General features: G+C 35.2%; 1 protein-coding gene across 11 annotated transcripts in view; it reads left to right on the top strand.

Moving 5' to 3' along the window:
* Opa1 (Opa1 mitochondrial dynamin like GTPase) overlaps positions 1-21,968 on the top strand; it is a 32,233-nt gene extending 10,265 nt beyond the window's left edge. For 4 of the 11 annotated variants that reach the window (XM_045747327.2, XM_045747328.2, XM_069312624.1 and 1 more), the window contains 15 exons: positions 627-707; positions 6,738-7,042; positions 7,784-7,939; positions 8,236-8,361; positions 9,044-9,274; positions 9,826-9,971; positions 11,380-11,541; positions 11,715-11,902; positions 12,889-13,103; positions 13,216-13,355; positions 15,079-15,196; positions 16,969-17,175; positions 18,411-18,504; positions 19,718-19,828; positions 20,831-21,968. In XM_045747327.2, coding sequence (XP_045603283.1) covers positions 627-707; positions 6,738-7,042; positions 7,784-7,939; positions 8,236-8,361; positions 9,044-9,274; positions 9,826-9,971; positions 11,380-11,541; positions 11,715-11,902; positions 12,889-13,103; positions 13,216-13,355; positions 15,079-15,196; positions 16,969-17,175; positions 18,411-18,504; positions 19,718-19,828; positions 20,831-20,895 — 2,345 coding nt within the window. In that variant the 3' untranslated portion in view covers positions 20,896-21,968. Of the gene's footprint in view, positions 1-626; positions 708-4,089; positions 4,216-6,737; positions 7,043-7,783; positions 7,940-8,235; positions 8,362-9,043; positions 9,275-9,825; positions 9,972-11,379; positions 11,542-11,714; positions 11,903-12,888; positions 13,104-13,215; positions 13,356-15,078; positions 15,197-16,968; positions 17,176-18,410; positions 18,505-19,717; positions 19,829-20,830 lie in introns of all 11 variants that reach the window. The other 7 variants (XM_045747325.2, XM_069312594.1, XM_069312578.1 and 4 more) reach the window with 3 other exon arrangements.
* The last annotated feature ends 3,127 nt before the right edge of the window (positions 21,969-25,095 follow it).

Here is a 25,095-nt window from a genome sequence, read left to right as displayed (position 1 = left end):
TCATTTCAGTACGTAATTCAAGGTTAACATTTACTGTACATATTTGCCAGTTAATTATTTGGTAGTATTTTCCAGATTACCCTATATAATTTCGTAAAATTTTAAGAACCGCTATGCCTCTATACTTTAAACGTCAATGATGTAGTATTACAAAGGATAATATTGAAGAAAAAAAACAGGCTAAAGTTACTGATAGCTCTGTCATGTTTTGCCTTTTTTCTCATGAGTAAGGTTTCCATGCAATATCTTAAAAATGTCATATTTACATGCACGTCCCCTACCCAAACCCTGACCCACACACCAACCCACTAGTACAGCATCCACTCATACACACACCACAGTGATAGGTATGTACAGTTCTACAATTATCAGCCACCATCTCAACCCTTAACTAACATCCCACTCCTGTACCCATGCATCAGCCCCACAGCACTCCTGTGCACACCATGCACTTATGCACACAGTACCCTTTCCCTACTCACATCAGCTACAATACACAACTGCATTTAGTTCAAAATAAAGCAAGCTTTATAAGTACAGTACTAGTATTGTACAATATTTTAATTTTTAAGAGTACTGTACCTTATGACCCATAGGAATTATGGTAAATGTATTTGTACTTCCAGATTTCTCCGCTGACTTGAAGCAACATGCAATTTCATTTTCAGCGATGGGCTCTGCTGCTGAACGGGAACGAGAGAAAGCAGGTGAAGCTTTTGAGTATTTGCCGTTTCTTTATCCTTATCGTTTGTACTGTATATCATGTTTGTTTTTTACAGTACGGTAGAGACGTGGACATTGCTTGCAAAAGCAATTACCGTACACTTCTAGTTCTGTGTTAGGATCTAAAGTTTTGACACATTTTTCAGTTTAATGCTGGCAACTCTTGATCTTATGCAAGACATCGGTAACATGAAATTAACATAAATTGAAAATAAAAAATAAAACTATTTTGTTTTAGATTATGCTTGGTAGCTTTCTCACAGCCCCATAGTATAATTAAAGGTCAGTACTAAAATATTAGATATGATACTAAGCACTAAGTAACTTGTATTTCCAACACTGGCTCTTGAGTATGAATTCCACGCCCTACTTTCCCCCAGATATATATATATGAGAATACCATACATATCCATCTCCCTTCTCCTCACTTTATTTCATTTCACTACCTAATTTGATAAGTATCTATCTGGAGAATGTGACTGTTACATAATGTTCGGTCTAATCTCTGGTTTTTCCCCATTGCCATTTCACTGAACTATTTTGCAGAGGTACAGGTACATGGTTCATCTAAGAGAAACACAATCCCATTAAATACATATTGAAAGCCAACCATATAATTTGGTTTTAATAATGGGTTTTACATGGCTCAAACTCTAACACTTTGATGCTCTGGGCGCATATGCGCCACACTACCCCGGGTGGGTTTGGGCATTCCGCGGGAGCGCACGGTAATTCTGTAAAGTGTATAGTCTTTTCAACTTTGTTACCTCAATTCTCGTCCTAGGTTTTTCAATTTGGTATCATTGTGTTTGCAATAGAATTCTCTACAGGACTAAAGGCATATTAAGTCCAAATACCCAGCGTACTATCCGCAACAAACAGAGAAAGTGAGATCATGTTACCCCGGAGCGCGCAGGATTGATAAAATGTGTACACTCCTTTCACTTTGGTCACCTCAATTCTCGTCCTAGGTCTTTCATTTTGGTATCAATGTGTTCGGAATAGAATTCCCAACAGGAATATATGCATATAATGTCAAAAACAGCGGCACACTCCACCCGCCAACAAGATGAAAGTTACCAGAAAGAGAGCACTGCACCACTCCAAGGTGCCTCTCATTACAATAGAGAGCGCGGTCATACCGAAATGTGCATACTCTCTTCAACTTTGTCATCTCAATTCTTGTCCTAGGTTTTTCAATTTGGTATCAATGAGTTTGCAATAGAATTCTCTACAGGACTAAATGCATATATAGCCCAAAAGCCCGGTGAGAAAGTGAGAGCGTGTTACCTGGGAGCGCGCAAGAGCAATAAAATGTGTACACACTCTTCACTTTAGACATCTCAATTCTCGTCCAAGATCTTTCATTTTGGTATCATTGTGTTTGCAATAGAATTCCCTACAGGAGTATATGCAAATATAAAGTCCAAAACCCCGGCGTCCCACCCACAGCAAACAGAGAACGTGACGGTGCGTTACCGCAGTGAGCACTAATAAATAGCAATAAAATGGGTATACTCTTTTCAACTTTGTTACCTCAATTCTGGTCCTAGGTCTTTCATTTTGGTATCAGTGTATTCACAATGAAATTCCCTACAGATGTATATGCATATAATGTCCAAAACTGCAGCATTTATTATAATGCCGCAGTTTTAGTTTGTTTTGGGAGGGCTTCGGCCCTCCCGAAGCCGCCGCCAATTTGCCGCCGGAAACGACGCAATGCTGCGACTATGACATTATGACTAAGCCATATCCTAATTCATTGCAATGTTATAATTATTTTGTTTAAAGTTCTTTGTTAAATCATACTTAATCAACTTGTGTAATATTTTGATTGTTGCTAAAGCTTTCCTTTGTTTTTTTACGTCAGAACTTTAGAATATGCTAGGTTGAGTTTAGTGCAAAATTACTCAGACTGCTTTTATTTAATAATCAATAAGTGATACTTAAGCTGTCATGTGATGGTTTATGTAAACAGGCACTTTTTTTTTTTTTATTTAGCTCATGTCTTGGCATGGCTACACTCCTATTCATTCGTTGAACTTGCTACTGTTGCTTTATTTTTGTGTACTAGAAAAAAAATTATTTGTCCCCATTGAATTGTATTAAATAATGTTAGTCACTAAAAATATATTTGTAATGCATTTAATTAAGATGTCTAGATCCTTATTAAGGCTGTAATTAGTTAAGTTTACAAATATTATTCTTCACTTGTGGTTTTCCTTCAATGCATCTAGAATTTTTTGGGGGAAAAGGTTGACACTTCTCAGGATACTGGGAGAAACAAAGACTTACGGAGTCCACACATTTGATGTATAAGAAGGAACTAAGACAATGTTTATTCAAAAGAATGTGTGTACAGTACAAAGAACATAGGAATAATGCAGGAATTGTAGGGACAGGAGTTACATAATCTATGAAGCCACTATTATGCAAAGCGTTTCGGGCAAAAAAGTGGTTCTTCTAAGCCGTTTCTGCATGCATCACTTGCCAGTAAACCGTTCCGTGATTCGGTTCACATTTCAGTTAAATATGAATCAAATTCTGGCAAAATTTTGTTTTGGTTCTAATCAAAATTCATTATTTAGTCTGCAAACTAATGGGTGCTCTATCCCAGTGACTAATATTCTGTGCTGAGTAAAGAGAGAAATTTAGTTCCATGACAAGACAGGACTAGAAAGGAATTATTTACCCAGGTTTACAGTGATTGTGTCTCTTATAAGTAATCCATTATAAGATTCTAAGAAATACCAAATAATTGTTATAAATCATACAATATAGACATTATATATTTAGAATTAAATATACATATAATAATGTGTAATTTATATTTATTATTTATGCTGTATCAGTTAGGGCATTAAGCTTACTCCCTTCTTGTTAAAGCATTATACTTCTTTTAGTGACTATTCCATTGAAAGGTTTTGATAGTGTGGAATATATATTGGAGTCAGCTAAGTGTTATCATGTGCATGTGTATGCTGTACTTCTAATTTTTGTCTTCCTGCATGTTTACTACGATGTGTCCAGCTGGGCTGTACAAGATTTAGTACTCTCTCGTTGCTGTAGGAGGAGTCTTGTGTTTATTAATTTGCTTGCATCAATGTCTCCATTTTGTTTTCAATATACTGTATAATACTAAGAAATCAAGAATTTGGAAAAATTTCTGAGATGTTTAAATAGAATTAAAATAACTGCCACAAAACAAATGTTCCTGTAGCTAATCATTTTATTTCTTCTATAGTTGATTATATTATCAGGTTTATTTAAAGCAGATAGGAGTGTGTTAGCTACTACTGACAAGATACATCCTTTACAGTACTTCATTTAGCAATAACTTTTGGCCATTGTGAAACCTTCTTGCAGAGCTCCTTCGCTTGAGACTGTCTCAAATTGAAGTGGAACTGCAAGAAAAGACTGAAAGCTTGACCAATGATCTTGCCAATCTTACTCGTGAGAATGCTGATCTCAGACACAAAATTGAAACCAATGGTTAGTCCTTTGCTACAAGATTCAAGTACTGTACTGAAATGCTGAATAATATTAGCTTAAGCTCTGGTGACTGGTATTTACTTTTCAATTTAGTTTGATGAACTGAATTTTCCCCTAATTTTCACAACCGTTATTGTGAGGAGACAATCACACATACCTAATGAAGTACAACCTCAGTAAACAGAGGAATTCCATAAAATAGTTAATTATTGCATGTTCAGCTGTGGAACAATAGTGAAAACATCAATTATATAAAGTAAAATAATTACACAATGATACCTAGTTATTCCATTCCATAAATGTTAAACATTTATCCTGTGGTTGTCTAGAAAATGAAAGGTTGCATTTACAAAGATTCTTTCCTAAGATGCTTCTCACCAACGTGTGGTGAAATGTACATTGCTGGAATTTGTTAACAGTTCAACATCTGTTAACTGTGGCACTTGTTCCCACGTTTGCCTTAATGATCATAAGTAATTTCACCAGTAGCCATTGGAGTCAGTATTGCCATCAATACTTCACAGGGTTCTTTCAACACCCCCCCACCCCACCCCCATTCATGCTTGTACCATACCTTGACTGCTGCCCTATTGTGGGCACAGTTCTCTCTCCTTTACATTCTTTTGCTGCACCAGTAGCCTGTTGACAAGACTCAGTATACATCCAATATATGTCCCCTTGTATTGTTCCTACTTAGTTCCACTTAATACTTTCGGAATGGAATACTTTATGGCTTGGTGTCTTCTTTTGATAATTACTTAGTAACGGAATAAAGACCTACTGCCATAACTGCATTGTCCTACTTAGTTATGCACCTTCTCATAAAATGTCCTGATTTTCAGGATGATAAAAAATCTTGCTTTCTCAGTGTTGAGCTGTTTGCTACTGGATAAAATCTATAGTGAATCTCATACTTTTAACATTAACATTGCTCTTCTTATGCTGTTTTGCTCTCGTACTAGCATCCTGAATGATATCTAGGAATTGTTTACAGTTTCTGTGCCACAGGCAGTGCTAAATAGTCTTCCAGGCTTGGCACCTTCTTTTGAAAATTACATAAATTTGCCAATATAGGTATAATAAAATACACTAGATTGCAGACTTTAAAAGTTATTAATGATAATATTAATATAATACTGTAAGGTACTAACTGGACTAGGGCATTTAATACTTCCATATGAAAACTGGGGTAATAATGGTATTATTAAAATGATATTGAATAGATGTGAAATATTTCAGTAATATTCTGTTTCAGTAAGATTCTCTCTCCACAAGCACATTACCCCTTCCTCTGATTATGGCTTTCTTTATTTGTAATTGTTTGAATTTTCTTTTGTTTATGTGGTTTTGACTTTTGGACTTTATATTTTCCTTTTACCATTTTTATATTTTTCTTTTACTATTGTTGTGTTGTACTAATTGTTTCCTTCTGGATATTCTTGTTTCTTATTGCAAGTAAGTGGTAACTTTTTTGTGTCAACCAGATCAGCATGTGTAGTTCACTCATTAGCAAACACTTCTAGTGCATCTTGAATTTGTTTTAACATTAAGGATAACTGAATTACTGATGGAATATACAGGCAGCCTACACCCTCAAGGAGAGCAAATTCTCCAGTAGAATTAGACACCAGAGACATAAGGATGGATTCATTTGGTAAATAAGTTTGGGTTCATTGAGTCCTCTTCATTGACTATGGAGTGAGGGAATATTGACTATATGGCAGGAAATGGGTAGACGGGCAGATAAATGAGCAGGTTGAGATCATTAGGTACATGATTAGACAGGCTGGCAGGTAAGTAGATAGGTGTAGGAAAATACTGAGATGGATTACTTTTTTGTACATACACTCTGTAACACTTTACCTTGTATATAAAATAATTACAAATAGTCTCCCTTCATCTAGGTGTTCATGTTTTTGTCAGCAATTTGTACTCCCTTCATCCATGTAGATAGATGCAAAGGTAGGTAAGTAGATTGGAATATGGAAGATGTTTTAATTGGAAACTTGAATCTTAATAGGTACTGTGAGTTAAAGTAGCAGTATGATAATGATGTACCAAACATAGAAACATCTCATTATACTTGAACTTATTAAAGTAGTTTACTTGCATGTGTTTTGTAAAAGGAAATATAAATGCATGTTAAAAGTAGTTCATTGTATTGGCACAATACAAAAAGTGAAGATGGAAGAGTTTAATTTTGGTTTAATGATTTGAATGGAATGATAAGACTTCATAGCCTTGGCTCAGCCCGGCTCAGCTCTGTGATTATAGACAGAACTACAGTATAATATGTGTGTGTGTGTATTATTTATTTATTTATTTGACAAAATACCTTACTTTTGATTAAATATACTCACTCCTGATTGTGTCTTGTAAAATGAATTTATTTTGTGATCTGGTTTAATTTCATGGGTATCTTCTATCAAGTAGTGACTAGTAATATCTTGGTAAAATAGATAAGGTGAATGAATGCAAAAGTTAAATATTTTTGGTTTCAGCATGCTTGCTTTTTTCGACAGAAACAATTCGCGAAAAGTATGAAGGTCTTCAAGAGGAGTTGATGCAAGTGCAGTTAAAATACCAAAAAGAAGTTGAACGCCTAGAAAAAGAGAATAAGGAACTTCGCAAATCTCTCATGCTGAAGGCTGGAGATATAGTTGCCCGTAAAAAGATTAAAAAGTCCCTCATTGACATGTACAGTGAGGTGTTGGATGAGCTGTGTGATTATGACAGCAGCTACGACACACAGGACCACCTGCCAAGGGTGGTGGTTGTGGGGGACCAGAGCTCGGGCAAGACCTCCGTGCTTGAAATGGTTGCACAAGTAAGATTTGTTAAACCTTTTGTTATCGATTACTTCATATATTTTTATATTGCAAATAAGTTCTATATGGTAGACTCCTTGCTATTAATTGGGAATATGTTTGTAAGACACCAATAAATGTTACACTGCAAATGGTGATAATGAGGATTAATAGTAAAAATGGGTTTCAGACACAAAAGTAACTACAATACAGTATATAGAAACTTGAAAAGAATAAATTATGCAAAATGGAGAAAATAATGTCTGACCATTCTTTCATTAGCAATCAAAAATACTATACAATCTTCCTTTGTTATAAGGTGACTGAATATACAGAATTTTGATATACCCTGTACAGTAATAAACTTTTAATATAGGGAACATAATTTTCACTGCTAAGAGTGGCATCGTTTGCCCCAAGAAAATAGAGCATTTCAATAATATGAAGTGCAGTCTCGGCCAATGTGCTACGAAAACATTTTCAAATAAATTTTTGAGGAGTGATCTGAACCCTCTTGGCCCTATGGTGGAATCATCACAATTTAGTGGCTGTACTATATTTTTGATGATTGCTGTTTATGAATAGCCAAAAATTTATATAAATAGGTGATGAGTGGCAAGAATGCATATAAAACATCCATTAATGGCATTGCTCTGTTTTATTTAATATTTATTTACATGTTATTCATTAAAAATATTAACATGTAGTAAAAATAGTCTTTATGGAATAGGTTTCTTACTGTAACATTAATTATCCTTCAGGCAAGAATATTTCCTCGGGGCGCTGGAGAGATGATGACACGTGCTCCGGTCATGGTGACATTAAGTGAGGGACCGTATCACATTGCCTCATTCAAGGACTCGACTCGGGAATTTGATCTCACGAAGGAATCAGAATTGGCTGAATTAAGAAAGGAAGCAAGTACAATTTGATTGTTGTGATTACTGGAGCAATTTTATCTCTTAGTTCTTAGTTTGCAAATCCTCTTTACCCTCTACTTGTTTTTTTAAATTTATAGTAAATTTTTCCTTGTGAGGTGTTCTACATTGTGCCATCAACTGACTTACCTCATACTTATTGCTCATCAAATTATTACAAAAAATTCCTCATTCCAGAGAATTTTTTTATGCATTAGTTAGGTACAAATAAGAATTATTGTGATAAAGTACTGTACTTTATTTTTTGCTTCCACTAAATCTATAATAACTTTCAGGTGGAGTTAAGGATGCGTAACAGTGTACGATCAGGACGGACAGTAAGCCATGAAGTGATCTCCATGACGGTGAAAGGTCCAGGATTGCAACGAATGGTGCTTGTTGATCTTCCAGGTATTATTAGTGTAAGTAATGGTTATGGTGTACAGTAAGCCCACAATTTGTGTTACAGATTTGATCCTGGGAAATGTGCAAATTTAATTTTTCCTCAAAATGTACTTAAGGGTATTTGGGATAAATAGGAATACAGTATAGTACTGTATGCTAGTACCCACAAAATATAGTGCACTGAATGAAATTAAACAATCCTTTTTAAGCCAGTCCCTCAGGATCTCCCTGAAGCCATTAGTCTATAGTGGTGTATAGAGTTATTCTGAATGCCAGGCTCTAGTGATCAAGAGCCATGACCAGTAACATTCCAAACAGTCAAATAGTCTGGTCATGTAACTTTAGGGAAGGAAGACAGTGGCAAATTGAATTCAAGCATAGTAGTAACTTTCTGTCATACAAAAGAAATAACTTTAGACAAAAAATTATCTGAACAATAATTGAAATCATTGTTAATTATCACCGATAATTACCAGATGGTTAACCAGGTGCTACCCCTAAATGCCACCACTAGTCAACACTACCACAACAGGATCAGAGGAGCCAGCAACCTCATGTGTTGCACCAGGCCACCCAAACACACTCAGGGAAGAGGGGGACAAAATGGGAGCAACCAAGGGACTGGCTCACAAAAGAGCATTCATTTTTTTTTCATCTTCGGTTTCAAACATTTTAAAATGTGACTGATGCTTTTTTCAGACGGTAACAACAGACATGGCAACAGACACCAAGGAAGCCATCAGATCAATCTCTCAGCAGTACATGTCCAATCCCAATGCAATCATTTTGTGTATTCAAGATGGATCGGTGGATGCTGAGCGGTCCAATGTCACTGATCTTGTTAGTCAGATGGATCCCCAGGGCAAAAGAACTATTTTTGTACTTACTAAAGTTGATCTTGCTGAGGAGAATCTTACCAATCCAGACAGAGTGAGTGAACATTATTGTGCATTTTAAGAATTGTAAGTTTACCTGTGGTTGATTTAAAGTTTTGTCTGCTCCCATAGAAATGGAAAAACTAATTTAGAAAGATTACCCCCCAAAAACAAAACTCAAATTTTGTTTGATTTCTTTTAATTGTACATTTGAAAATAGCATGCATTTCTAACTACTCTTGTAATAAAAAATTACATTTTCCAAATACTGAAGTCATTTTTGGCTGTTTCTTGACCCTCTAGAGAAAAATGTGAAAAATATATCACAGCTGAAAGGTTAAATGAATCGAATCAAATTGATTTGTGTTTCAATTTGATATCAGCTCACCCTTTGTCCACTAAAATCTTCCTCAAATGTATTTGTTTGGTTCTTGTAACAAGAAGTAATTTCATTAAATAGACAACAACCACTTGCATCCCTTGACAATCGGGAAACAAAATAGCAAAGAAGTGAGATGAATTTTAATTATATAAATAATGTTTTTGTTTTTATGGTTTTAGTATTCTTAAATGTTCAGTATTTGTAAATTATTGATAATTTTCCAGATAAGAAAAATACTCTCAGGGAAACTATTTCCTATGCGAGCTATAGGCTACTTTGCTGTGGTCACAGGTCGAGGGAACAAGGATGACTCCATACAAGCTATAAAAGATTACGAAGAGTCTTTCTTTAGAAGTTCAAGAATATTTAAGTAAGTTATTTGTGAATAATTCTTCTGTAAGAAGAATTCTTCTTCTTCATTTATTAATCATGCCAATGACCAGAGGCTTTGTGTTGGTCAAGAGTTTGTGTTTAATCAGAATCACATTCTTATGGCTGTTTAGATATTTCAACATTTACATGTGTACATTTGGTGTTTTGTACCTGAAAGTATGTGTTAAATAATGCATTCAGTTATCAAGAACACTTGATAATTGAATGCATTTACACAGTAATAAATGTGTTGCTCTTGGGACTTGATGAAATACAGAAAAGTATGTTCAATGTGTGTCATCTGAGGTGAGGGAAGGGGAGGACTTAATCCTTGTCTCTTCGTTGATGGCACTGCACAAGTCATAGTTGGGGGTAGGTCAAACGTCACTGCCACTTGCATCACAATCATACTTGTTGCAACAAACGATGATTCAGCACTTTTACAATACAGCAATTTCAATACTAGTGTGAAGTACTATACTTGAATCAAAATTTCTCGATCTGTTCACTAATGTCCACCCTAAGTTAGTTTCTTACTGGACTATTCATTTACTTTCCTTGTGTAATGCATTATTTACACTGATTCAATGATTTCTTGATATTGAAAATCTAAACTGTTTTATCTCCTGAAATACATAAGCTTTTCACTTTCCAGCAGCATGATGCTGACAATTAAATACCCGCAGTATTAGCACAGCACAGCACAGCAAGCCTTGTCTTGAACTCCTTCACCCAACTTGACATTTGTCTCTTCCAATTCTTCCCAGGTTGTTGTTTACACAAGCACACACACACATTTTCTCTGAGTTTGTTTCTGACATGCTGTAATGTATTTTAACAGCAAAGTTTCATTTGGAAAGTCTTAGATAGAATTGGTGAATTATAATTCGAAGTGTGAGTGAGTGTGGGTGTCTGGAACATGTACAGTACAATAAAGGAGAGGAAACAGCAATATTAGGTTGTTCAACCCTGACTTGCTGCATCTTCCATTTGTATACCATCCTTTAGCAGATTTGTTAACCTGTGTTCTGTTACGTTTGAGGCTGGGTTATATGACACTAAGACTTTTTACTTGATTTTGGTACCATTTATGAGATAGAGAGAGTGCCTGGCTCATCATTTGTTATTTATAAGAAGGTACCACTTGTCTTCTGCTATTTCAGAGGTGATAATACCTCACTTTTCTTGTCACTTAGCAGTTTTAGCATATATGTCCAAATTCAATCATTTTACCACTAATGTACTGTATAGTACAGGTATTTGGAAGTTGGTGTTACAACTAGTGGATAAGTTGTATTTGACTGTACAGTAGTTATTTTGCATATAAATTATTTGAATGCCTGCTGCACCTGTAACCCTTATATTAATATAAATTAATGTAGATAATATTTATTTCTTGCCAACAGAGGTGGTGTGATCAACAGTCATCAGTGCACAACAAGAAACCTAAGTTTTGCCGTTTCAGAGTGTTTTTGGAAAATGGTACGCGACACAGTGGAACAGCAGGCAGATGCCTTTAAGGCAACTCGATTTAACCTTGAAACTGAATGGAAAAATAACTTTCCAAGGTAAGGGGTCTTTTTTATAGAAAGTACTCTATATTAAAATGCTCTGTTGATGAAAATATAAAAGTAATTTCAGTAGTTTTGCAAGAAATTTGTAATTATTGTATTTGCAAGTAGCAAGGCAAGTAATTTTACAATTGTTCGTGTAAAAACTTATTTTTTTATCGTATTTGCAGAACTCGAGAATTGGATCGTGATGAATTATTTGAAAAGGCACGAGGTGATATATTGGATGAAGTAGTAAATTTGTCACAGGTTTCACCCAAGCAATGGGAAGATGCACTTGCCAAGAAGCTATGGGATAAGATGGTCACTTACATATTTGAAAATATTTATTTACCTGCAGCGCAAACTGAAAATTCAGGTGCGTTCCCATATTTTTAGCTTAACTTGGATACCTTCATATACCAGTAGTGGACTTTCTCAAAATATTATTGTGAAATTTGCCTCTCTACATATGTCCTTTCACATTCCATACATTATAAGTGTAACGTTAGAAGTGTAAGTCACTGCTATGGACCTGTTGCCTGATCCTTGTCAGTGCCCATCTAGATTCATTCCCTGTCCCATGTATCTAATGAGCCTATTTTTAATGCCACAATAGTTATACCATTTGCCCTAATGATTGTAGGGAACCTATTCCACTCATCTACCATCCTGTTACCAAATCAATACTTCTCCATATCTTACCTGAATCTGAACTTTTCCAGCTTATAGCCATTGTTGTGGGTAACAATTTAGTCAGTGTACCATCAATTTGATTGCCTTGTGTCCACCTTGCGAGAAGACATGTCTTAATATTTACATCTTCCTTGTCAAGAAGTATATGATATGATAGTACAGTATGATTCAGAAGTATGATATGATAGTACAATGTTTGATTACTATTGCATTACATTCCTTGTGGTGAAGTGGTAACACACTTGCTTTGTGATTCGCAAGCACTTTGGCCTAGGTTCGTATCCTGGCTGGGGAGGATTGACTGGGCACCAATCCTTAATTGTAGCCTCTGTTCACCCAGCAGTGAATGGGTACCTTTTTGTTAAACAATTTGGTGGGCCGTATTCTGGGGAAAATTAGGATTAAGGACCTGCCTGAAACGCTATGCGTGCTAGTGGCTTTACAAAAGTGTAAGAACGCTTGTATATATAAATACAAAAATTTGGCTTCTCATTATGTTTGACATAGGAGGGAATATTTAAGGATATCATGGCCAAAGTTTTGATCATATTTCCTTATGATGGGTTATTGTTTGTGTATATACAGTATTACGTTTTTCACCAAATTTAACATCAGGTTCATTAACCTTATTTTCATTACAGTCAAAAGTACATGGTTTATTTTTTTCAGGTACTTTTAATACCACTGCAGATATTAAACTAAAGCAGTGGGCTGACCAGATGTTGCCAAAGAAATGTGTGGAAGTGGGCTGGGTGACACTTGAAGATGAATTTAGAACGTTCATGGAACGTGCCAAGAATTCAAAGGACCACGACACCATCTTTGACAACCTCAAGGCCTGTGTTGTTGATGAAGCAATGAGGAGGCATGAATGGGAGGATAAAGTAGGAGTGGTTTACTTTTTGTATAATTTTGACATGCCTGTTGTAAGATTTTATAATAGAATCCTTTGTCTGTACAATATGATGCAATGAGTTTTACATCTTCTCTACCCAGGCTGCAGATGTTCTGCGTGTTATACAGCTAAATGCTTTAGAGGATCGTTCAGTCAGTGATAAACAGCAATGGGATGCTGCATGCAAATTTCTTGAGGATTCGGTAAAAGAAAAATTGGAATCCACAGAATCGACTCTCAGGTTTGTGATTTTGTTTTTAAAACAAATGCCATTTTTCTGGATTTTCTGTAAGAAAAAAGTAGGCAAGTACTTAAGGTAAAGGCCTCGTAAGTGTTCAAGGAGACAATAGACTAGAAAAGCATGTCTAGTCTGGGTGATATATGGATCCCTTGAACTGCCATCATGTAACTGGGTTTTTCTGAGCTAGTCATCATTTGTAATTTTACTACTACTGTAGATATTCCATCCTGCTTGGCAAGAAAATTACAGCCTGTCACACACAAGCTATATTACTATACCAATTACAGCATTATTATTATGGATAGAAGTACTAAATATGGACTGTTAAACCTAAAAAAATTACTTGTAATACTATTAATTTTGTAAATGGCTTGGTATAGAAAACAACCACATGTAAATAAACCAAGGCCTAGTATAGCACACATGGAACTTTTTTACTCAAACTATGGTATACAGTAGAACTTTGGAGTTCAAACTTAATTTATTCTAGGCAACCATTTGAGTGCTGATCTATTCAAGTATCAAATAATTTTTTCCCATAAGAAATAATGTAAATTGGATTAAGCCATTCCAGACAACAAAAAATACACACACACACAATAAATAAATTAAATAAGTGCAAATTTATTCTCACTTTGCCTGTGCTGAGAAGAGTTGATGGCATATGTGGATGGTTGTAAGGAAGAGGAGGGGAAATGATGCTATTGTTTGGTATGGGAGTCCCCCTACCATAGAAACATCAGGTAATTGTGATTCTGGGGTTCTTTCTCTTTCCTACAGTTATCTTTTTCTATTTCCTTCTTGAGACTTGATATTTGTTTTTTCCTCCATTTTAAAATGTTTTTGAAGTGAGACGTAGCATTGACATTCAAGAAGTTTAACATGGGTTGCCACAGCTTTGTCAGGGTGATATTTGTCAAGAAAACTTTTCACTTTCCCCCATTTTGCACACACACTTCTTTTATTAACTATTGTAGAGACCATAGATTCGGGTATACTAAACTTGGTAGCAAAAACGGACATGCTAACACAATTTTCATGTTTTGCTACGATTTTTTTTTAGTTATTTTTTTATGTTTATCTGGTTCTAATTTTCTTTTCATTTGGTATTATCACAAACAACCTTAGGTGCATGGTGACTTACACAAGAATATAAAAAGAAAACACAAAGTTTACAGAGAAGTTTAGTGGGGGTTGTGCAGTGAACAACAGCTACAGTACTGGGAGACTGGCTCGTCTGTTACGTGTGTTTGCATTTGAGTGCCGAGCAAACATTCAGTTACGGTGCATTTTTATTCTCAAATGAAGTATTCAAGTGCCGTATTGTTCAAGTTGGGAGCCGTGTGCTAAATTAGGCAAAGATTTCATATACAGTAATGTATTAAACCCAGGATTATTTATTTAGGCCTAGGACAAGATAGGCTTGGTTTATAAATAATGTTCCATTTTTTAGCATTCCCTTTGTAGTAGTCCAATAGTGCAAAATGTGAACATTATGTACAACAGTCCATATTTTGTACATTCCATCCATAATAACTATAGGTATACTATATTTGTTGGAGGATGCATTGGATCCAATACAGACAAGAGACATAGAATACTTGCACCACAAAACATAAATTATCTTTGCATGGGGAATAAAACTTATTTTATCATAGAGATAAGTGATGGGGTCATCACATTTCTACAATTTGGATTTAAATATCTTTTGTTGCCACACCAGAGAAATGGTTGGACCAAGCATTAAAGAGCAGTGGATGTATTGGTGCTACCCAACCGAGGACCAGAAGAACAGAGCTGCTGTTAAGGCTGAGCTTGAAAAACTCCTTTTATCTGATTATGTAAGTTTTCCCTTTTTTTCTACCCCTTCTACTTTTCTTTTCACATTTCTCCTTCTCCTCCTGTCTTCTTTTTTCCCCCTTCTTTCTACTCCTACACCTTACTGTCGGAATGATATCTTGGAACACTTAAATATTCTGTAACACAAGCCATGCTGTACAGTACAGCCATCTGGGATTAGTGCCTTCTTTTGTTAATTACTTCTCTTTCCTTCTCCTTTATTCTCCTCCTCCTACCCTCTCTCTCCAATTCCCACTCACTCCTCTCCTCCCAAATTCCTTGTCCTTCATTCCTTCTCTAAGAATAGGTAGCATTATGCTAAAACTGTCTCTGGAATCTGTGTCTAAAAATCATCATATACATGTTTCAGTAGTAGTAATGGCAGTAGCACTGCCGGCACAATTATTTCTAGCTTCCTCTCTGATAAATGTATCGCCATTATATTGCACTGTTATGTGGGTAACTTTACATTTGAAAAGACCTAACGCATTCTTAAAAGCTCTTTATTTTTGAGTCAGAATTTACATAGTTCTCTTCTAAGTCTAAAGTTATCCTAGTTATATTCTACTTTGTACTGATATATTTAGCACCCCCTTTTAATATCACCCTTGTTACACACTTCCATCCACTTGTATACTGCAGTTGAGTCTACCCCTTACTTATTCTATGCCTCTTAATCTCTCTTCCTATGGGAGGATTCCTATTTCTTTGATTAACTTTGTGATTCTTCTCTGTACAGGCTTATTAAAATTTATGTTCATTCTATAATATGGAGACCAAAACTGAACTGTATAATCTAAAAGGGGTTTAACAATGCAGAATATCATCAGAAATCTTCTTGTTAATACTGTATTTTAAGATATGAGTCACAAGTCTTATTTGGCCTATTTTGTTTATATGTGTCTTAAACAACAGAGGTTCAAGGACAGAGCTCCAGGGTGCTCCTCTTGCAAAAGTTTACTAATTTACTTCATTTATGCTACCCTTATGTTTTCTTTGAAATATCTATCAGCTTCGTTTCCAATAACATCTCTACAGACACGTCTTTCCATGGGACCACTTTCCACGAGAGGTGGCGCGGGTTCATTTCCAGTTGAAATGAACACCTGCCACCTTTTATCTGAGATGGAAATACTGTATACCCACCTGTTAGGAGACTATAATAGGGGCTAATAATGAAAGGGCAAGATGAGATGATGGACACACACCTTAAACTGTCATCCCTATGAAAATGTTGTCCTTCCTGTTGGTTACATTACGCATCCCGGCCCTAAGAATGATTTTCATAATTATTTTCCTGTTTATTTTTGTTTGTTTTTTGTAAGCAGTGATTGGAGGAAGCAGAGAGTTTAAGTGAGCCTTGTGCATTATATGTTTAGTTCTTTTAGTAAATTGCCTCATTGTACATTAAAAGGCCTTCTCGTATGAGTTCTCTTATTCTGAGCTTGAAGTCTTTTTTTTTTTTTCCTGTTTTTGTGTTTATTTTTTTACTTTTGTATGTGTGAAGGGGATATAGTTATATTCATAAGGTCCCAGAATTTATATTTTAAGGCATAAAATGAATGAATTTACAGTATGAAATGAGTAGTACTTTAATTAGTTATTGTGAAATCTGAAGAGAGCTTTGTAAACAGTGAATGAATGATCTCTAAAAATCATTCTCTTAATGATTCAAACAATTCTAAATTTAGGTACTGTAGTTGCCTACTAAATATTTTCCATTGGCTCAACCAAATTATGTTTTTGTAAACAACAATTATACATTTATTCGCAGGCACACAAGAACACACTTAGCTACGACGAAGTAACTATGGTGCGTAAAAATTCTCAAAGCCATGGTGCTGAAGTTGATAATGAATTTATACGGGAAACGTGGCATCCAGTTTATCGAAGACATTTTCTCCGGCGTGCTCTAGCAAAAGCTTATGGCTGCCGTAAAGCTTTCTATGCCTACCATCAAGGACTAGAAGGAGAATTAGGGGTTTGTAAATAATTTTGCATGTCTTGTTCACAATATCACATTGATTACAGATTCATGTAATAATGCATCTGAACCTAAAATACTAACAGTGTAAGTGTAGCAAGTGTGGGGAATCTACCAGTGAATAATTTCTTTATATTTAGTTGGACTGTATTTATTTGAATTATTATTTAATTATTATTATTGCAAAGTGGACTGTATATTTTATGAATCAATTTTGCTGATAAATTTCCACTTCATAAATTTGAGGGGTTTATAATTATATTAATCTCACCATAATTGAACGGTAGATCTAAGTTCTAATTAGTTAATCTAAAGTACTAAGTATTAGTAAAAATTAAAACAGTCACAGCTGTTTACGTAGTGTGCAAGCTGATCATCCAACATCAGACGCGGTCAACCACGTGCAATCCGTCCTGGACCCGTATTAATGGCCATCTAGCAGTCATAGGACGGTGCAGCTCAACTTATTTTCTCACATGATCACAATTTACCTGAATTTGCCTGTGGAGATGCTACATAGTAACATGTACCAACAACAGACATAATTCACTTGTAATGCATGAGTATAAGGTATAATGATTATAGATTCTTATCCTTGCGGGTCGTGTTATCTGGCATCATAACAAGTAATCCTAGACAAAAATAATTGGCCAATAAATGTGTGCCAATAGAAAAACTGAACTCTGCACTTTCCTCAGTTCTGTCAAGTCGTAGCAACAAATAATGACAACTTGTAAGTCACGCTACATTGTAAGACATGTGGGTAGAGTTAGTGATCGATGTGGGAGGCTCAGTTTGTCGGCAACAATACCACACACACTGTTGATTCACTCTCCAGTGTGTAGAGGATTAGTTTGTTGTATTTCCAGCCCTGAGACTAGTGTATTATATATTAAATTAGCTAAAAACTTTTTGGAGAATGAGATGTTGCAGGGAATATTAACCCTGTTTTCTGGAACAGTCAAAATTTTTATTATCGCTTTCATGACTGACTAAAACATTTTATTCGTACTTAAACTAATACAAAACGGCAGCATTTTATTCTCTGCTTGTTGCATCAGAATTTATAATTGATGTGCGAATGTCCCGCAGCAAGTCACAATTCAACATAATAATTGTTGTGTGCATTGTTAAATACATTGACTTGTTCATAGATTTTTTTTTTTTTTGCAATGATGTGTATTAATGACTTTGAGGAAGTAACATATTTTTAATATTCAAATCTTCATAAGGTGGAGTGCAATGATGTTGTATTATTCTGGAGAATTCAGCAAATGATCAAGATAACAGCCAATGCACTGAGGCAACAAGTTATGAACCGTGAAGGTATGTGTAGTGTTTTTCATTGTTGAAATATATTCTAAGCTTTTTCTGCTATTCTTCATTGTTAGAGGAGTGGGAGTGACTGGTACAGAAGTAATGAAAATGATAAAACTGAGAGAATAATGAATAATAAATAATGTGAAGTGTTGTAACATGGAGGAGCGCACCTTTCATAATCAAGTACTGTATGAACATTGAGAAGCAAGTAACTGTAGGAATTAATTAAATTAAGGAATTTTGTTCTAGTTGTAAAAAATTTGAGTTGTACCACTTAGCAACCTTGTCTAGTACCCTTAGACAAGGTTCTGTAATTTCCATGGGCAGAACTATACACAAGGAGGGCAGAAAATTATTCCATTGAAGAATGGAGGCCACATGACCTCAAGTAAGCTCATTCAACTTCACTCAGAAGCCTTTCCAAGTACATATTAGCATCAAAGATATTGCAAGGAATGCTCTGCTAAACCACTAATCGACCCACCCTAAACTAGGCATCGAAATGTTTTCTGCTGGGGTCTTTTCTGAGTTTAATCATCTGGCAGCCTCCACCTCCATCACTCAAGCTTCTCACTGATGTGTTCAGCATGGGATGTGGCTTTGTCTCTAGTCGTCATGTGGGGGCAGGAGTTCTGGTCTGACATTGGTGCAATCTCACTTCAAACTCTTGGAAATGATGGAAGTATATGACATTGGAGCACATTGCTCAAGTGTTGTCTGGTGTATTGCCTCGCTCAGCTTGCTCTTCTTTCCAGTCTCTACACTTTGTGGTATCGGAGTCAAGTTGTAGCATTGTCATAGCATCTCGTCTGGCTTCTGTCCTTTCATTCTAGGAGTCCCTGTTCACATTACACCTTTCTAAATTGCCCATATCTAGTTGCATCATAAAGTTTGAAATTTAATGAAAAATATTTGTTATTCGTTTCCAGTTATCTTAAGGTCTATGACTCAAAATGGTCAAAAATAGTCCTTTGGAGAATGATTGTCTCCTAGTCAGTTCCAACTCAGGCACAACTTCATCAAAAATATAGTACTATATAATTGATGATTAGTTGGGTGTACAAATTTGTGACTAGAAATACATAGCCATTTCGAATTACTGTAATCATAGGGGACAAACATTTCAGGCGAGAAAAATAATTTGTGTATAGTATATGTAACACTAAACTCATCAGCAAGCAACATTCCCTCTTAATCATGTTAATTTTTTCCCTTACAGCAAGAAGATTGGAAAAAGAGATTAAGGAAGTTTTAGAAGAGTATGGGTGTGACCGTGAGAAGAAAGAACAGTTACTAACTGGTCGACGAGTGATGCTAGCTGAGGAGCTAAGTAAGTCTTACAATTTTGTCAAACTTGATAAAGTTCCAGGATGTGTAGATATGGTATTGAAAATTATCAAAAAAAGTAAAAGCTCTGAATTCATTAACAAATACAAGCAGTTTGCAATAGTATCATCATAATACCATAACCTAATTTTAGGGAATTGGAGCAGTGTATTAATCAGTGACTATAACAGTTTTTATGACGGGAAGCTACAATGCATGAAAGATGAGTATCTCTGTATTAAACAGATATTAAGTATCCCCAGACGGGATATCTTATGGTTTTCACCGGCTTTGTTTTCCTAAAAGTTTTGCAGCATTCATATGATATCTGTAGAGCCTTCTCACATATTAGTGTGAAACTTTCAACACTTGCATAATGGTAAATGGAAGCTCCTTAGTGGTATATGGCCACATAGCCTCCCTGGTAGCCAATGGTAAAAGCTTCATTCGAGCTTTTGGTATATACATTGTTGCTCCTATAAATCTTATTCGGTAAAAATTAGCCCAATTTGAATTAAAGAAAAAGTCTAGGTAGAAAAAATCTTTCAGACACCGAGCCTGATCATGTATCACATGGCAGTTACACATGGCTAGTTCTCAAGGTTGAGATGAATGTAGATAAATATTTTAATAGCAAAATACAGGTATATATTTCTTACTTTAATCTTTAGCAGGGGTGAGGTGATTTGGCAGTGTTTCTTAACTCTTCTCTCAGTAGTTGTAGACTTTAATGTAGAACACAATTGTTCTACATTAAAGTCTTGTGTTCTATTGTGTTCTGTGGAAAACTGCACTGAATAACCTAATCAGCTCCATTTCCTGGTCTGGGGCTTAAATCCCAACATCAGAACCTTTTTGGTATTAACAATAAGCTAATTCATATACAGTGGAGTTCAGTGTGCATTGCTGAGTGAGTGGCTATTACTGGAAATATAACCATCATCTAGCACACAGTCATTTTGTGTGTTTTAAAGAATTTTACTTAAAAACTGGTTTTATTTTCCAGAGAGAGTGAGGCAGATCCAGGAGAAGCTTGAAGAATTTATTCATTCATTAAATGCTGAAAAATGAAGAGTTGTTTAGAAAAAGCTTTATAGTAAATTTGCAGTAATTACCAGTATGTCGGCAGTTAGGTAAAGTGCATATAAAAAAAAATTAGGAACTTTTTGGAATACAAAACTTCAAAGTATTGATTTTGAACTACAATAAAAGTGATAGTAACCAATGTTTCAGATAAGTACCACAGCATCTATTAATAACATCTTATTTATTGCTATAAATTAATAAATTGGTTACAAAATATTCCATAATGGAATGACAGTCATATAATAACTTTGTTAAATAGATAGTTATTGAAAGTTTAAAAAATACTGTACAGTAATGCAATTTTTGTAAGTTTTATTAATGATGTAAACAAAAATCTTCATACATGAAGTAGTTAATTTATTTCCAGACTACTTATAAATACTGTACTAATTTAATTATAAATATTCTATTAAAAAATAGCTTTTGTGATTTTTTTTTTTTGTTATTCAGCCATATTTATTGTCAATGATGTTTTTTCTTGTTAACAGGCTGATGTTACATATGGTGAACATTTATAATACAGATTTACAGCTTGGATTGAAAATATAATGATTAAATTAACGTGCATCATTGCACATTATCGGACTGAGTATTTCATGCTCTTGCTTCATTGCCCTCTGCTTTAAAAGCTGAACTTGGGAACCATTATGATTTGGTGTTAAATTATTAGTAAACAAATGTAAAGTAATAATGTACACTGTTTTTTGCTTCAGTGAAATTTGGTACTTTTTTAATATTTTCAGCACATGTTATCTAACATGGCTAGTCATAAATTGATGCTCATGTTGCCTTTTAATTATGTCTATTTAACAAAGTGATAACGCTACAGAAAATTGTTTAAAAGTTTTAATGATTTATGTTGTAATCATGGTTAAAACAAAGACAATGTATGTCTGAAACATTTTGTACATAATTTCAATTTGTGTATAGGATATTGTATTATGTCCGTCATATAGGGAGTTGTAATCTATTTTCAGTAACACTTTTTGACTTCCTACTCATAATTTATTGATTTGTTATATTTAAGGAAACTCGTACCAATAAAATTGTGGTCTCAATTATTTTGCATTATTTGACAATTAACATGTAAAGTACTAAACGTTTATTGGAAAACATTACTGGTTAACATAATTTGCAAAGTGCATTTAAAATAACTAAAATAGAATTTACTGTAATTGTAATATTTGGATAGATGAAAGTTATTGATGTATCCCATTATATTTTCATTAATTACAATTAGTATTGCCATTTAATTACACATTTGATAGCATTAAAAACTGTTTATATGCAAAGAAGTTAATAGAAGTAGGGTGTGGATCCAATCTGTTTTCTCATACACAATGCTCTTCCTTAAGTCTGCATTGTGTGCAGATAACATCTCTGAATGTTGGAACATTCATGGAATTGGGGTACAACATAAATCCAACTAAATTCATATTTCATTGATAAAACATGTCTGAAGTAAATGTAATTGTTAATAAGAGAACATTAAAAAATATGGAACATGCATGCAATGTTCCAGTAGAATTCTTAACAGATATGAAGATAACATGTCAGTTTGAAATTAGGAGCTAATGGTATACTTAAATTTTACAGTGTGAGGACTTGGTTTGTCACCGATTGTTATCTTCAGATGATTTCGGGGCTTAGCGTCCCGGTCCTTAACCAGGCCTCTTTTTTTTTTGTTACACTTCCCCAGGAAGCAGCCGGCTAACTCCCAGGTACCTATTTACTGCTAGGTAACAGGGGCACCAGGGTGAAAAATCTCCCCAATTGTAGCTGGGCATTAAATATCATACCAATGCTGGTTGTTTCAAGTAGTGACTGGGGGTAGTGTTTGAGGGTACTCACAAGATTGTGGTAGAATATTTACTGGTATTTCACAAGTTGTCTCAAGGTCTTCAGACTATTAGATTAAGTATATTGGAGTTGTGTGCACGTAAATACGACCTTGGTAAGTCAAATTTCCTAGTGTAGTAATTTATGTCTTATGTAAGGTTCTCACAGACATCACACCTGAATTTGTGTGCCATTCTTGCAGGATGTGCAAGTTAATCTTATGCAAGTCTAAATTTAGCCAACAACCTTCCACCATCTGCCCTGTTGTGCAGCAGCAGACCATTGGAAGATTGGTGGCTTTGTTATTCTCGACTTACCTCCAGCTGTAGTATGCTGTCTTAGCAATCTTTGAATATCAAACTGAATGCAAAGTACTGTAGACTGTGTGGCTTCTAAAATGTTGCTGTCATTGATTGCTGTGCTGCTTCACTGTCAGCATGTTTTATTGCATTTCCTGGCTCAAGAAAATTGTCTTTAAACTTAAAGTAGGGTACGTTCAATTTACAATGATCGTAAAACAGTGTTGGCAGCCGTTAAGTCAGGGGCTTCATACAAACTAAATGTTTGGTACATCCAGTTTGCCCACAAAAAGAAATTAATAAGCCACACTCAATTGCTTTCTGGATTAACAGAGCATGCCATGACTAAGCAGTATCCATGGGAAGAAAACTAATAAAATGGGAATTAAGGATAATTAAACTTTATGCATCTAGACAAAATAGGCACAAGTAATCCTAGAGCATTCCTTGATTGTGCTTTATCAGTGTCACTGATATTGGTCTATTTGGATCATAACCACTAATTCACATCTTGGTGGAACATTTTCATCCATGCTTTAGCACTAGTATATTAATTAAATTAAAATGTCTTTAGGAATTTACTTTCATTTAAATAATAATAATTTAACAATATACAGTACTAGTAGGCTTACATATTACACAGTAGGCTTTAGTAATAAGCTCTTTCTTAGGAATAACTCCAACTAAATTATTACATTAAAATTAACAAGCTTACACTGTATTCGTTTACTGAAAACACAATTTTACATCCAACGAAATGCCTAAATTACTTCTAGATATAATAGATAAATTTACTATTATTTCAGTTGCTGTGTAAGATTTAGGCTTGTGGTCCAGAACTAAAACCATAGGCTATCCAACACTGTCAAATAAGGAGCCCGTTGTGGCTCCTTGAAGCTATCTCACCGAGATGGCTCCCAACTTCTAGGTCACATCAGCTGGAGAGTCATTTGGTTTATAAAGGACCAGAGTAGGGACCTGGGGCCAGATTCACGAAGCAGTTACGCAAGTATTTACGAACGTGTACATCTTTCCTCAATCTATGACAGCTTTGGTTACAGTTTACAAGCATGAAAACTTCCCAAATCAACTGTTGTTATTGTTATAAACAGCCTCCTGGTGCTTCGAAGCTCCTTCGAAGCTCATTAACTGTTTAATAATTGTAAACAAAGCCGCCAAAGATTGAGAAAAGATGTACAGGTTTGAAAGTGCTTTGTGAACCTGGCTCCTGGTATCATCCCCCTAAGCAGCACAGTAGGTGACTGCTACCCCACCGGGAAAGCATTCAGAAAGTCAACACAGACCACTGCTGGATTTTAAGAGACCAAAGCCTCAAAACTGCCAAGCAGACTTCCGCAACAAGGTAAACAAACAATTGAATCTCTACATACATGTAATCTCTTTAGCACATGAGCACCTTTCCCACCAGACGAGGGGTGGGCCATCTGATGTGGCTTCTTGAAGTTATCTTGGCAAGATAGCTTCAGGAAGCCATTGGGGCTCCCCCAAGAAAGAGGCATTTCACTACATTCAATACTGGCTTTTAACAGTATAACATATACATTATTAATTACAAACATAAATTCATACCAAAGGTAGAAAAACATTTAAATACATTAGCAAAATAATAGGAACTAGTTACTTTACTATTGACACCATCTATACTGGTGTCCATAGTAACCATTATGTAATATAAAACTAGTTGCAAACAATAAACAGTATCAACAAAGCCCTTCACATTGTCTTTATCAATAAAAAACAAAAATTCGTCCAAATATTCAATAAAACCTTAGGTCAAAGATTCATTGCAAAACACATGCATAAAAATGCAGTCCAATTTCCATATCTAGGGTCAAAATATAAAAATCCTTAAAGTAAAGATAATTATCAGGAGAAAACACTCCAGCCATTATGATTATAATACAAACATCAACATGGATGGCAACCAAGGCCAATAGTCTACTAAAAATAGGCTAGGGAGCCGGTCGGCCAAGCGGACAGCACGCTGGACTTGTGATCCTGTGGTCCCAGGTTCAATCCCAGGCGC

The sequence above is a fragment of the Procambarus clarkii genome, chromosome 7 (genome assembly GCF_040958095.1).
Source record: "Procambarus clarkii isolate CNS0578487 chromosome 7, FALCON_Pclarkii_2.0, whole genome shotgun sequence".
NCBI lineage: Eukaryota > Metazoa > Arthropoda > Malacostraca > Decapoda > Cambaridae > Procambarus > Procambarus clarkii.
Note: the sequence above shows the minus strand (reverse complement) of the source record. Positions and strands in the feature narration are given on the sequence as shown.